Source organism: Salvia miltiorrhiza, chromosome 2, assembly GCF_028751815.1.
Source record: "Salvia miltiorrhiza cultivar Shanhuang (shh) chromosome 2, IMPLAD_Smil_shh, whole genome shotgun sequence".
Lineage (NCBI taxonomy): Eukaryota > Viridiplantae > Streptophyta > Magnoliopsida > Lamiales > Lamiaceae > Salvia > Salvia miltiorrhiza.
Window position 1 is genome coordinate 72,002,264 of NC_080388.1, and position 16,354 is coordinate 72,018,617.

The window sequence follows — 16,354 nt, forward strand, 5'->3', positions numbered from 1 at the left end:
GATAATTCTTTTCGAAACTTATTAACATAAATTTAATTGTATAACCAAATAAATCGATTATCACTTTTGCCAAAATCCCCAAAACCTTAAGGTGGTTGACTAATATGTCTAGTAAAATACACAATCGTGGATTGGTACACGTGGCTTTATATTGTTGGTCCCAACATGTCATAGTTACAAGTGTCCAAACGAAATTTGAGCTTGCACATCAAACTCCAAAATATAGTTTTACTATTCTTAGAATATCATCAAACTATTAGGTGATTTATTTGATGTAATATCTATTATTTTGAATAAACAATTAAACATTGATGAGATTTATCAATATACACATTTATTAACTAAGTTTTATTGTTTAATGTTTGTAGGATACCTAATTTTTCTTTTTAACTATAGCATAAAAACATTTTATCCTTTATCTCATTCTACTAAACATTGCGTTTTAATATTTAAAGCTCTTGAAATATGAAGTATTTGGCGCAAAAGTTAATTTTTCAAAATGTTTAAAACTTAAATTTATAGGATTTAATTCTCAAGATTAACCCCTCAAAAATGCCTTCTTCTTGTCTATAATAGTATTTAATTTAATAATCTGGTTCAGATTATTTCTGGAAATTTCATAATATGACAGAGAAAAATATATGTGGAAAGAAGAAAATAGCTCGGCGACTGCCAGTATAAATACGAAAGTGAAGTGACAAAAGCTCTTGAAAGTTGAAAGCAAGGATTAATCCGATTTCATCTTCGAGAGAAACAAAGTAATTTGAAGGAGACGAAAATGTCGAGATCGCCGACGGCCTGCTTAATTTTCGGCACTTTAGCCGTCTTCTTGTTTGCTGTGGCATTCGCTGACGACGTCGTTGTGTTGACCGAGGACAACTTCGAGAAAGAGGTCGGCCAGGATCGAGGAGCTCTCGTCGAATTCTATGCCCCTTGGTATCTTATACTCTTCCTTTTGTATTATTTTTGTGGTGATTTCCATTTAACTATGTGTTTCGAAGTTTATATTTGATGATTAGAATTCTCCGATTGGTTTCTTATTCGGTTTGCTTCTTAGATCTGTTGATTTGCTCTCCATTTGATTGATCTGGAGCTGAGTTTGGCCATCTTGTGATGACTTGGACAAGTATAATTACGTTTGATATTGGTTATAAGTAGATGACTTTCTTCTGTTATTGTTATTATTATTAGCAGAGACTCTGTCCTGAATTGTTTGACATGATTGCCAGTTGATGCATTTCTGCTGCAATTAGTTGTTTTTCATATATTTGGATATTCAAAAGATGGTGTGGATTTACATATACAGTTTGCCTGCAGGTGTGGGCACTGTAAAAAGCTTGCCCCGGAGTATGAAAAGCTTGGTGCCAGTTTTAAGAAGGCGAAATCGGTTTTGATTGGAAAGGTGGATGCTCTTTCATGTTTTCAATGCTGTCTGCTAATTCAGACTTGATCTTTAGTCTTGACTAAATGCACTTATCTCTAATAAGCGCCTTGTAGTTTCAACTTAGAATGCTCAGTTTCTTGAGATGTGAAAATGTGATTGTTTTCTGTCAAGTTATCCCCTCGAAACTATTGACAATGGTTTATAAATCTTCACCTTGTAAAATCATAATGATTAAGTTACTGACTGAATGTATCTTGGGGCTGTGCCTCCAAATTTAGTTCATTTTCAGGATCAAGTCCCAATCCTTATGGGCTGCTAACACAATCCTTACAAAGTAGTTTCTTGTTTCTATGTATGTATAAGTATAGGAACAAGTAAATTTACTAAGCTTGTCATTTATCTCATACATCTTAGTGTTGGATTAAGTGTCCCTTGTTCTAGTTGAACACTCCTAAGAACATGTATTACTTCTGAGAGATGCATGATGCCCAAAGTTAAGTAGACACGTGGCCTTAAGACCTTTCTGTTCAGTTGATTAGGTAAAATTTGAAAATTTGGCTATGCCTTTGAAACATTTCTCAAAAAGTTTCATTTTTGCACCTTCTACTCTTTCTGTTGAAACCACATCTACAAACAATGTTGTCTTGTGCTGATTTAGTAGGAATTATTCATATGTTTGAGGTTGCAGATGCTAAACTTATGGTTTCATAAGTTTGTTTAGCATTCATCTAGTCTAGCTGGTTGGCCAAAAGAAACAATAACAAGCAAGAAGGTCTCAAAAACAAAAGCACTCTGTCGTCAGTCATTGCATGAGCTTTAGGCAACCTGGTCATGGGTCTCTAGGGTCCAGGAAGTATCCAGAGCTGATGTGTAGTCACTTTATCAGTGTTTTTGGTTTCTACTCGACATTGAATGGTGTATACTAACAATGACATTAAATCATTCGATGATGGACTATTTTGAAGCTAAGCAAACTGAGCACTGAGCTCTTCTCGCTTCGCTCTTGCTTGCTATGCATCTGTGTTATTAATTATATGTGAGTATGTGTGCGTCTGTTTTATCTGTGAGCTTAAGCTACTTTATCAAATACTTTTCATGTTTTATTTGCTTTTGGTTGCAGTATCTTATATTAGCAGTTTATATGCTTACTGTACCTTACTATTGTAGGTTGACTGTGACGAGCACAAAAGTGTTTGCAGCAAATATGGTGTCTCTGGGTATCCTACCTTACAATGGTTTCCCAAGGGGTCTCTAGAGCCCAAAAAGTAAGTTGTAGAGAATGTATATCTGATATCATTTTTATTTTCTTCTCCTCCATCTAACAAGTGGAGAATCTTTGAAATTCAACTTCTTACATTTTCTGGTTTTGGTCATGGAACTGTCTTTAGACATTAAGTAAGTGCACTGCTCATTTTTGAATTTCGCTAGGTATGAAGGAGCACGAAGTGCCGAAGCCCTTGCTGAATTCGTAAACAATGAAGGAGGTAATATTTTTTTGTTTCATAGCTGCACTAGTTACTATATCTGATATACTAATATTTAGAGAAGCATTTACCTATTTCTTTCTGTTTGGAAGATGAAATTGTATTCTTCTAAGATAATGCAGTTGGAGTGGGAAGATGATGTACTCATCAAATGATTGAATCAAGTTGCCTGTTGCTTGTGAATTACATTCTTGTTTTTAAACCCCTAAAACGCGCGCACACACACATAGATCCTTTTTTTGTAAAAGCAACAAGTTTTGAGGATCTTCGTGAATCCGGAGGCTCCAAACTATTGCTTTCACTTAATCTCCAGTCGTAACAGTATATTCTTAGAACCCTGTTTAATCAATGCTTACTCACCTTTGTCCTTACAAAACTTTTCTGGTATTTAGGGACAAATGTCAAAATAGCTACAGTTCCTTCAAGCGTTGTGGTTCTGACTTCAGAAAACTTCAATGAGATTGCACTTGATGAGAAAAAAGACGTCCTTGTTGAGTTTTATGCACCCTGGTACGTGCACACATAAACTACTATTCCACTTGTGTGGATAGGTGGAGATAAACCAATTGCGGAGCATAGATTCTCATATTCTTTCTTTCTGGAGTGTGTTAGTGATTATGACTTGTACTCTACACTGATGCTTTATCATTTCAGGTGTGGTCATTGCAAGACTCTTGCTCCTGTGAGTGCATTTCTGTCTCATCTAATACTTGCATCTATTGAAATATTATTGCCAAGTTCCTCACTTTATTCATTTTCTACTTGTAGACTTACGAAAAAGTTGCGACAGCATTCAATCAGGAGGAGGATGTGGTGATCGCAAATGTTGATGCTGATAAGTACAAGGATCTTGCAGAGAAGTGAGGGTTTTTACTATTTGCTGTTCTGGTTTATGCTTTAACTTTATTCTCTTGCTTTGGTCATTTCAAGTGAGCATTCAACATTCAAAATATGCATATCTTCTCCTGAGCAGGTTCGGAGTAAGTGGTTACCCTACATTAAAATTCTTCCCAAAGAGCAACAAGGCTGGTGAAGATTATGACGGTGGCAGAGACTTAGATGACTTTGTTACTTTCATAAACGAGAAGTGTGGAACTAGTCGAGATGCAAAAGGCCAACTAACTTCCAAGGTTTGTGATCTGATTCGACCGAGTTTCCCTAGTGTGGTCCTTGCATCTAATTTGATTTTATCTTCATAGGCTGGTACCATTGAGGCCCTTGATGCCATAGTCAAGGAGTTTATAACTGCACCAGCTGAGGAGAAAAAATCTGTATTTAAAAAGTTGGAAGAGGAAGCTGACAAACTTGATGGTTCCGCTGCAAGCCTGCAAGGTATTATATTCACTTATTTCCTCTGTATAAATGAAAATCAGAAGATTAGTCTTCCTTTAAAAAGAAAACAATTATCGTCGTCTGCAGATATGGGAAGATCTACGTGAAGGCTGCTAAGAGCTGCTTGGACAAAGGCTCTGATTATGCCAAGAATGAGATTTTGAGGTTGGAGCGCATGCTTGCCAAGGTAAAAACTTAATCTTGTCAAATTACAATTAGTATATGCATTTACGAGGCTTTCATTTTGTGATATTGGATTTGCAATACATATGATTGAGTTGTTTAATCCATCAAAGTATGTGGTTGGATTGTTGATGCAGTCAATTAGCGAAGGGAAGAGAGACGAATTCACACTGAAGAAGAACATCCTAAGTAGCTTCGTTTCAGATGAGTGAGAAAATAGGCGTTTGTTGGGATTGCTTTGCTTGAGATGAATTATGGTTGCTCCCAGTTTAGTTTTGCTACACGTAGATGGAGAATGGGAGTGAGCTCTTTGTTTTGGTGTCACCACAGAAGAGAAGAGCTGCTTGTTTTCTAAATGTAATAGTAAATTATAACTTTGGAGTATTCAGGATATAAATATTTGAACATTGATGATGTTAGATCCATTATTATCTCGACTTGAATTTCAACTGTGGCTTTTATGGATCAATTTTTAATTTTTATCAATGAACTATTAAATGTAAAAGTAACGTGGACTTATACTTGAGACTTTTAACCTTGGATAAGAATTACTTTATCACTAGATCATTTATCCCCTCACCATTTATCATTCTCATGAAAGAAAACATTAATAATATATAAAAGAGATATTTGTCGTAAAATACACGAACTTTCAATAAATTTTGATTTTTTCCATAACCTTTAAAATTAAAAAAGAAAAATACACCACCTTTCGATTTTTCCTAATTTTTCCTATGGATATGAAATAATTTAAATAGAAGTTGATTTTAAAGCTATTGATTTAGATTTTTTTTATACTTGAACGTGAGGGATTTTACATCGACTTTATTATGTCACTTTTATTATCTCTCACGCTTAGTTATCAAAAAATCTAGGTCAAAAGCCCTAAACTAGCTTCTATTTAAGGGTAATTCATATTTGTGGAAAAAATTAGACGAAATTGAATGATGATGTATTTTTTTTCTTTATCAAGGTTAAAATTAGCGTACTTTTCTTTTCGAACTAAGGATTCATATATCTTAAAATTAATTTGATGAATAAAATTTGTTGTGAATAATTCCAGATATTAATTTTTACACAAACGCAAATTAAGCTCTATTACAATAGCATATGACATATCAATAATTTTTTTTATACAAAACATAATTACTCCTAATAAAAGCTTGTCATAAAAAAAATATTTTAGTGAAATGATCATATTTGTATTCCATATAGTGTGAGTGTATAATTTAAAATGCTATTTTTTCACGAGCCATTTTTTTCATCATTTACAAATTAATTTGAATCACATATTAACAAAAAAAAAAAATCTGTAAATCTATGGGAGGTCCGTTTTTTTGTTGTTGTTGTTGATAAATTAGCACTAAATTTAAAGATCGCAACACGATAGAATCGAACCCAAAACTCATTAATCACTCTACCGCTAGACCAGTACGTACGCACACTTTCGTTTTGGAGCCAAAGACTTATACGTTATATTAATGGAGGTTGCAATTCAGACACGCAATTAGGATAAAATATTAATCATATTAACAATAACAATTACATATGATTGACTGCATTTATTTCATTATATTAGAAAAATATTTCTCACTCTTTCATAGGGGACGGACATGCATGCATTGAACTATAACCCTCGTGTTATAACTATTTTTGAATTGTAAGAATTCAAATAGGTGTAATATTCTCCAAAAGTTAATCACAAACATATAACCATGATAATGATTCTGAATAATATTTATTCATACTTTAGTAAAAATGGTGAATTAACAATAACAATGACAAAAATGATTAGGGGGGCTTTGTGAGAGAACTTTGCAAAATCCTCCTTTTTGACAGTTTGATGATTTGCACATTTCATCGCACTTTGCGTCGTCGTTTTGTGGCTCGCACCTACCAATATGGTTGTTGTTGCAACACTGCAATTGTCCTTCCACTAAACCACCTGAAAATTACATGTATTTAATCATCAAGCACGAGATTAGAATTTTGTATATATCAATTACATTTATCAATATTTTGTATGATTCATTGTATATAATAACCTCTATCACCAAAAGTAAAAAAAATTATCTTTTAAAAATCTCATACTTGAAATTTTAAAAATAAAATCTCCATTCGAAATATACATATTGTGGAATGAAACACATTATACAACATCAAAATATTATATGACTAAAAAAAACACATCAAAATATTAATCCATAAAGGAACCAAATTGCTATTAATGTTCATATTTCAAGTGTGTGTGTGTGTGTGCATGAGTGTCATGTGTTGTGTAGTGAAAAGCACGAACCTGTGAAAACTACGAGGACAAAGAGGAAGCACAACAGAAACTTAGCATTAGCCATTTTTAATTTTCTTTTTTTCCTTTAGAATAATAGAATTATGTTATAGTTGAGAAGATGATTGAATTGGTGATGAAATGATCGATGTTCTTCGAAATATATAGGAAAGGTTTTCTATAGCAGTTTTGGTAAATAAATATGTTACTAATTTTCTCTCTTGTTTTATGCACTCTATTTTAGAATGCGAATCATCGTGATATTTCATTAATAATTCTAATGTCTGATTTGTCAAAAATATTTATTTTAATCGCTTTGAAGGAAACATTTTGCTATGTTACTCTTTTAATAGAGATCTCGACCATTCCTATTTCCTAGATATCATTTACAGCAATAATTGGGTGATTTTATTTTATGTGAAAACATTATTTTGTATTTTAATACCATAAATGCAATGTCATGTATTCAATATACTAGTATGTGCCCGCTCGTGCGATGCACGACCATCATCGAAATTGAACGATAATTTAAATAAATAAATAAAAATGTTAAACATAATATATATATATATATAGGGATATATATAGGGTGTGGTTCTAGAGAGAACTACATTATTTGTGAGAACGGGAGAACCATCAAATCTAATGCATTCACTGTAAAAATTAATGCATTCGCTGTTAAAATTAATGCACTCAAAAAAATAAAAAAAATTGCTCCCTTCAGGATTCGAACCCAGGATCTGCATTCATCCAACAAGATGATGCATCCACCGTAGATCTTGATGATCGAATGGCTAAAAATGGTTCTCCGTTCTTTTTTTATTTATGGTTCTTTCCTGAACCTCTCCCTATATATATATATATATATATATATATATATATATATATAAGTAAATATAAACATAAATGATCTCAATAAAAAATAAATTATTCACAATATAATCTCAATAAAAATATCAATCTGAAAACATTCGAATTTTCAATTATTGAAATAGCAATTAATTGATTTAATTGATAATGTGTATAAATTTATAAATAAATAAATTATGAAATATCAAAAGCAAGTATAGATGATAATGAGTATCATTATGGATCATATAATATTCTAAGATGTACAAAACTATTTATTTACATATAGTATAACTGTAGTTTAATATAGTTTTCGAATGCATATTTATGAGGTCATTTTGTTTATGCTCAAATTTTAAAATAAAGTTACAATGTATACATTTTTTTTTCAATTGGAAAGTGAAAAAATAAAGGGTTTAACATGAGATATGTGTCGTTCATTTTCCAAAATAAAATGTATACAATTTCAGTAAATTTAAATAAATGTGCTACTAAAAAATTAAACTCTTCAATTTACTTTTATTTTTTATTTTTAAAGAAAATCGATAATGGTTCTCTAATTACTGATTTTCCAATGAGTAATTTTGAAGCTTAAAAATTCGATTTTTAAGATATACTATATATTAGTTATTTATCTACAAATTTATATTAATATAAAGTTGACCTTTAAAAAAATATTTTTAAGCTAAAGATTTCTAAAATGAACAAATATAAGTTTCATCATTGTAATTACATTAAATTGATATAATAAAAATATAAATAGTAAAATATAAAAAATACTAATCTATAGTAAACACATAAAAAATAAAATAAAAAAATATGGAAAAAGGAATGAAAGAACCGTGAATTTTAAAAAATGAGAAATGAGAGAGGAGATGATAGAGGAGAGAAGAGAGAGGAGAGAGAAAAAAATAATTTGGTGACTTTAAACTATAATAACTTATTGGTTTTAAATTTATTTTTTATAATTTTTACATCAAATTAAAGATATCGTCATTATCTTTAATTTAACATCCATATTGAATATTTTTTTATAAATTAAAGTTGATGAATTTAAAAGAAAATCAAATTGAATAAATATATTTGAATAATGTTTTCTAAATAATTAATATATTTTGTTGAATTAGTGTGAACGTGTGAAATGAGTTAGTGGTGTTAATAATTTTTTTTAACCTTCATATTAAAAGTATTATCAAAATTGCCATTCAAATCAATTTCAAATTGATTTGAAATCAATTTGTAATTGAAAACTGTTGTTTTAATATAGTATAGATTGCCTAAATTGGAAACCGACAATATATTCCAAATTTCCAATCAATTTTGTTACTGCAGTTTTTGTTGATTGGAATATTGCACATAATTAAGCTCAATTTACCTAATTTGCATTTTGTGTGAATTTCTCTCGTTATATAAAAAAAGATTGGGATGTGGAAAATCTTGAAATCATGTCTAGCAAAGTGGACATATTGTGAAGCAGCAGTTTATGGCTTATGACATCAGTAATAATTTATTCTAACTTATTTGCTATTGTAAATATAAAATACTATACTATCACTCTTCTAAAAACATATGCAAAATAGGCATTTTTTGGGTAAATAACTGCAAAAAAATAAAAATATTATTGCAACTCATGTCGCATGAGACGTGAATCCTCTCGGAACACTTCGTATCTTATTTTCAACTTTTTTCTAATGTTTAATCATTTTTTTAAAATTTTAATTTCATATATTTTACTTTAATTTTAAAATTATTAATTAGGTGTATATTTATTTTTATATGTATTTTATAACATTTTAATGTATAATCAATTATTAGGGTTAACCGATCCATAATTAGGGTATAATTTTTAGTGATAAATATTAATTAATAACACTTTATTGTATAGTACTCCCTCTGTCTATGAAGAAGAGTCATGTTTCCCCTCTTTTTTTGTCAACAAAAAGAGTCATGTTTCACTTTTTTTGACAAATTTACCCTTATTTTACTTCGCTATTTACTTTAATTGTCATTGATGGACCCACCACCACAGATCAAATTTAAACATCCTAGTTATTCCTTAATTAAATTAGTGTCTCTTAATTAATTGATCCACTTACTCGTATGCATTAATTAACCCCCCTCCCCCCATTATTTCGTAAACACCCCCTACATTATTTCATTAAAATCTAAGGTATTCATCTCTAATTCATTTTACGGGTCTTCACTTCTCTCTGAAAATCCTACTTTATGCCGCTTCACTTCTATCTGGAAACCCTAATTTGCGTCGTCTCTCTCGGTGCATCTTTCGTCAGAATATCTCTTTTCGTGGACGGAGGAAGTAATTTTTTTTAATAATAAAATAATAAAATTAATGATGAGTCTCTAGGTAAGATCAAGTGAAAGACATGGGGATCTCATTCTCATCCACCAAAAAGGTGGAAAAAGAAAACACAAACAAACAAATAATACAAAAACTGAATTATTATCCTAAATAAAGTGTTACGCGGTATTGACACCAAAAAGAGCAAACAAATATAGTGAATTGTTGGAATAAAAGGTAGTCAAATTCTTGAAAGGTACTACCAAATATTGAGGAACGTTTTACGTGGACCATAAAAGTGGATGGGTCAAATAAGATGTGCTAACATCATCAATGCACCTTCAAATTACGTAATTATTATTTTCACTAAAAGTAAAAATTAATTGAAGTGAATTAAGGTCCGTTAAATTCCATCTATAATTGACTTCATATCACCATATTAATTAATTTCAAATTCAAAATAATTTCCCCAAACGCGACCAATTTTTGCTTAACTATTAAATGTGCACAAAAATTTTAGTACAATCGGATTGATCAATCCGTACCGGGAATAGTATTATTTATAAGGTTCGGATAAAAAAGATTTGGGTTAGGGTGCGAGTCATGTACGAGACATCTAATTTAATACAAAATTAAACTAATTAATAGAACAATATATATATATATATATATATATATTGAATTACAGGCTAGTTTGCTACCCTACTATTAGAATTTGTGCTTGTGTTTGTGTGTATATCTCATTGGTCAAATAATTAAATCTCGACTCAATTATTGCTCATATATTCAACTTGCAATAACATAATCTAAGCTATCCCACTCCAAAAACATATACACAAAAAATTTATTTGTCTAAATTTGTCTAAAACAAAATTGGCATCCAACCTTTTTCCTTTACGTGTCTAAAGTTTGTTTATTATGTGGCGAATCTTGTTTCTAGCATAGGACAACAAAAAACATGTATATGTTTAAATTAAACACGATAATGGATTGGTTATATATAATGCTATCAACTTTATTATACCATACCAAAATTACTTCACATGCATGCAATATTTATTGCATCTCCAATCAATTTAATTTAGAAAAAAAACTCCAAAAAATTCAGATTTATTAATTAAAATATAATATACAAAATAATGGAAAGGGGCTGCCCACAGGACACAACCTCTCAAGTGGAAAAACTTTAAACGTCCTACTTTTTAATTCGAACCGTCCCATTTAAAATGTCTCAATGTCTCACTCTATTTTGAAACGTTCAACACAACATAAACACCTTCAAAATTACTCATAAATTAAACCATATGCCAAAAAAAAAAAAAAAAAAAAAACTACTTTCTCACTTGATTTTTCTATTTTTAATTTCGTTATCAACAATTCACATCTGCACCTTAATAGTGATCATGCTCAAATGAGATCAAGAGTTTCAAAATGGGACATATGGGGTATTAATATATTATTAATATTTTTCTAAGCTGCGCGGGATTTATCTTCCCATGCATGATCTCTCTACTTTTCTTCTTGACAATTATGCGAATGTAAATATAATATATAGTTTATTCAACTTTCAAAAAATGTCAAAATGTGTATTCAAATGATAATATCCATGTCATGACACAAGTAGACCTGTGCATTTTGACTGAGGCACATAGTTTTCAAATACATATATATAAGCGTGGACCTTGAAAAGTCTTTGCATTTAACGCTACAAAAGATTAATACTCCATATAACAACCTCCTCACTCACATTACACACCAATTAAACCTCATTCATAAATCTTTGAATTTCTTCTTCTCCGATCCTCGCTCAGACAATATTAGAATGGCATGTTCATGGAGGCGGCTGCCGGAAGACTGCGTTTCGAGGATTTTGTCGGCCACGTCTCCGGCGGATGCATGCAGAGTGCTGGCCGTGTCCAAGGAATTCCGACACCCCGCTGACTCCAACGTTGTGTGGGACAAATTCTTGCCCGCCGATGCCCATCGCATTGTATCATCAACTCCATTGAACTTCTCCTCCACCAAGGAACTCTTTTTTCTTCTGTCTAATTCCATCCTTGTAGATGCTGGCAACAAGGTATCTATTTGTTACTAATATTTTATACATATGTCGGGTAATAGCGCCTAAATACACGAATATCTACACCTTTTTTATTTTGCACATAAAATATAAACCATGTCTTCAAATACACGAAAACTTTTTTTTTTTTTTTTCAAATTTGACATTCTTGGCAAATAAATGTTGAGGTAGACGTCATAACTGTTTACGTGGCTTAAACGAAAGTTTCCTAAACAAGTCGTTTAATCATTAAATAAGTCTCAAATTTTAAAACCAATTTTAGGGTTCATGGAGCTTTGAGTTCACAATTCAGACCGTGGATTTACGATTGAGTTATGAGCGTTCGAAATATTTTTAGCATATAAAATATAAAAAAAAAAACTGAAGAAAATGAAAATTCATATTCTCCAGAATTTATAGTTCATGTGCAAAATTAAAATAATGTGAAAGTTTGTATATTTAGACTTTATTACTCTTATATATATCCCAATATTGAGAAAAAAAATATATATACATAGAGATGATGGTGATGTTATTATATTGTAGGCCTTTGCATTAGAGAGATCAACAGGGAGAAAATCGTACATTCTTTCTGCCCGAGAGCTTTCGATTTCTGATAATGATGTGGACGGTAACTGGACCTGGAAATCCATCCACGAATCAAGGTATTTTCCCCTCTCTCTCTCTCTCTCTCTCTCTCTCTCTCTCCAGATCTCTTTGTTCATGTGAATATAATTGTGCAGGTTTGGTGAGGTGGCTGAGCTGAAAGGAGCAGAGAGGGTAGAAATGGAGGGGAAGATAAGAAGCGAAATACTCTCTCCAAACACCACATACGCAGCATACCTAGTGTTCAAAATCAGCGATGATGCGTACGGCCTCCACTCCATACCGTTTGAAACCTTCATCGCTTCCGGCGAGCGCGTGCTGGCCACGAACACCGCCGCTTTACGCGATCCACCCCTGCAGGCGCTCTTCTACGGCAACAGGCTGCACAAGATGAAGGAGAGGCTCAACAGAGGGGACGCCCGCGCCGCCCGTACGAGACACGACGGCTGGCTGGAAATCGAGGTCGGAGAATTCTTTGTGGGCGGCGCCGCCGCCGAGATAACCATGGGCGTGATGGAGATTAAGGGGCATCAGCTTAAGGGAGGACTCATTGTCGAAGGAATTCATGTCAGGCCTAAGCCCTAACCCCCAAATTAATTTTAATTTCGTTGCCTTTTCTCTCAAATTCATTCATACAACAATTTGTAGATGCTTTTCGCGTAATATACGCATGTGTTTTAAAAAATGTTAATTAATTTCGAGTTTTAATTTCAGGTGAATTTCTAAATATCAACTCCATACATACGGAAAAAATTTAGGAAAGGCTTTACTTATTATAAGTCGAAAGATTAGAAGATCATTTTTTTTTTTTGAGGGGAAAACTACATAACCACTTTATTTCAAATCCCGGTGAACAATATCTGTAAGCCAGGACGGAAAATCCTGCTTCCAGATCATTACACCATCAGACCAAGCAGCAAAATTTGCTAAACAATTGGCAGCCCTATTCGCCTCGCGACGAACATGCTGAAAATCAAAAACAGTCCTTTCCTTAGCAAGCACAAACGCTTCAAACAAATCATCAGTCAAAGAATCCGAGCCTTTGTAGTCATCATTCACCACATGCACCGCCAACATAGAGTCCGAATAAACCACAATCGGGCCAAGATTATTCTCTAAACAAAAACCAATAAGATTAGAAGATCATTAAAACGCTTTGAAAAATGACTTTAATTTGCAACAAAGTTAACTGAATGGGATTTAATTGCAGTTAACTCAACAAATAACAAACATATGTAGAAAATTATGTGTAAAGCAATGGGAAACTAAAATACCAAACAAACATACATTAGCTTGGTCTCCCTAAAAAGGAGGTTGATTTAGGTTAGGATTGATAATTTTGGACACGATACAAAAACATAGTATGAATACGCACAAAATTAATGAATTGATGTGTAGCCTTATTATTATCGTGTTCATGTTCTTATCACATTGAGTCGATAAAAATCACGATAATTTCATGTTGTGTTCGTATAATATGATGTTGTTTATTATATTTTTATTATTATAGTTTATCTATAATTAAAGTTTGATTTTACTGATTCGTGTCGTGCCAACATTAGTGTTAATGTTAAATTGTTGACACGACACAACAAAAATCAATAAAATAGAATGATGGAATTTGCGGTGATCGCTTACATTGGGGGCATTATTAAAATACTTTAAAGATTTGCCATAAATCCAAAACTTAAGATTTAAATTCAACATAGTACTCCCTCCGTCCCTGAAATAAGTTCCTCTTTGGGAACGACACGGACATTACTATTGAAACTTTGTGAAAAGGTATTAGAGATGGTGAAAAAGTGAAAAGTAAGAATAGATAAGTATTATAAGTGGTGGGGTAGTTGTCCAGAAATGGAAAAAAAAGAAAGAAAAAAGATAAAGTTATTTGGGGGACGTCCCAAAAAAAAAAATATGAACTCACGGAGGGATTATGTATTTTATATTCCAAAAAAGTATACATATATATATATATATATAAAGTGTATACTTAATTTATTTACTTCTACTAGAAGGTTAAGAATATTATTCCTAATATGAATTTTATCACATGGGATCCTCTGTCCCCCAATTTAGTGTGCACCACTGTGTACCATTCTTAATTTATTATAATTTTTAATTATATTTTCTTTAATTTTAATTTATTATATTTTAATATAATAAGAAGATAATTAACAAGGGTTCACTCATCCAATTAGGGTTTATAATTATTTTTTTATATTTATTTGAATTAATAATTGATTATTTGAGTTAAATAATTCAAAGTTAGGGTATATATATTTTTTTTAATTTCAATTTTTAGTTATAAATATTAATTAGAGTTCATAATACAATAATATTTTTTATTTTTACAATAAATAATTATAAAATAGATAAATTAAGAGTGGTACACGATGATACACACAAATTGTGGGACAGAGGATCCCATCTGGAATTTTATACCGCCTCCAAACAAAATAATCAAACTACCCTACTAGATGGTTAAATTATCGTTAAATAAGATACTCTCTTTATTTACGAAATAGAGTCTCGTTTAAGGGTGGACACGAGTTTTAATAAAAAATTGTTGTAAATTAGTTAAATATAAAGGAAAATGTATGATGTAACGGTTCAAAAAATTAAATAGTATTCCCTCCGTCCCACGAAATATGACACAGTTTCATTTTTAGTTTGTCCCACGAAACTTGACTTGTTTCTAAAAATGGCAAAAAATTATCCTTTATTCACCTTTCATTTTTTCACCTACCATATTTAACACACAAAATACCAATTTTTTAATTTTCGTGCAAAAGAAATGGGTCATGCTTCATAGGATGGAGGGAGTAGTATTTTTTTTTTACGCGGAGGGAGGCGGTAAATAATTTACTTTTCTTTATGTCGATCTAATAATTCAATGTGAAATCGAAGGTGTGCATAATTTGATTTGGTATACGACAACTGGGTAGGGCCCAAAAGTCAAAAAATGTTTTGGGTTCGTTCTACCTGCTATTTCCAACCCACCTCTACTGGGGATATTTGTGTAATTCACTCTCAATTTTTAACATTATTTTAATTTCTCTCCACTATGCTCAAGAATAAAAATAATAGTGCTATAAATTGGCAGAATATTAGAAACGACATTAATGATGATCAACTACCGTATACCATATGTTTGGGCATTATTTTTTAAATAATGTTTGGACATTATTAAGTACATTAAAAGATATGAGAAAATTTGGTGTAACGTATTAAAATTTAAATTTAAATACTGTCAAATATCTTTGAAATTATACATATCTTACTTTGATTTAAATATTTGACATTTCTGATGGAACTTAACCAGTCAGACCATTTTGCAAATTCTTTTTTTGTAAAAGAAGGAACACAGCATGACTTATGAAGAACTCACACATTGGCATGGTTAATACTATATTTTATCTCACTTAACTAATAAATTAAGTATTGTTTTATGTTTACAGCAGTAGTAAAACATTGTTTTATTTTTACAATGAATTAGAGTCTACCTTTTCTTTTTCTTTGAGAACTCATGATAAGTTATACTCCCTCCGTCCCACGAATCTTGACACGTTTCTTTTTTGGGCAATAATTATTATCTTCTCTCTCCTACTTTATCACCTTTATCATATTCTCTCTCCTACTTTATCATATTTATCATATTCTCTCGTACTTTATCACTTTTATTACATTTTCTCTCCTACTTTATCAATTTTATACTTTATTAATTACACACTTAAAACACTAATTTACAACTTCTTAATTCTCGTGCCGAACCAAACGTGTCAAGACTCGCGGGACGGAGGGAGAAACATCGAGTGAATAAAAAACTCTAATATATATTTTTGAAACGGTGAAAATATTTTCTATAAATAGTAAA

The 16,354-nt window shown here is 31.5% G+C and overlaps 3 protein-coding genes across 4 annotated transcripts in view; 2 read left to right on the forward strand and 1 right to left on the reverse strand.

Moving 5' to 3' along the window:
• Positions 1 to 16,354, reverse strand: part of LOC131008955 (uncharacterized) — a 984,029-nt gene that overhangs the window by 636,677 nt on the left and 330,998 nt on the right. The gene's annotated exons all lie outside the window — the stretch shown is intronic.
• Positions 297 to 4,869, forward strand: LOC131008981 (probable protein disulfide-isomerase A6). The gene is made up of 11 exons (XM_057936142.1): positions 297 to 936; positions 1,318 to 1,402; positions 2,552 to 2,649; positions 2,813 to 2,868; positions 3,261 to 3,378; positions 3,523 to 3,550; positions 3,637 to 3,728; positions 3,842 to 3,998; positions 4,068 to 4,190; positions 4,286 to 4,387; positions 4,521 to 4,869. Exons 1-11 carry the CDS (start codon positions 779 to 781, stop codon positions 4,593 to 4,595), a joined length of 1,092 nt encoding a protein of 363 aa, XP_057792125.1. The 5' UTR covers positions 297 to 778; the 3' UTR covers positions 4,596 to 4,869.
• Positions 11,256 to 13,193, forward strand: LOC131009954 (F-box protein VBF-like). Its single transcript, XM_057937351.1, has 4 exons — positions 11,256 to 11,260; positions 11,460 to 11,892; positions 12,421 to 12,539; positions 12,618 to 13,193. Exons 1-4 carry the CDS (start codon positions 11,256 to 11,258, stop codon positions 13,063 to 13,065), a joined length of 1,005 nt encoding a protein of 334 aa, XP_057793334.1. The 3' UTR covers positions 13,066 to 13,193.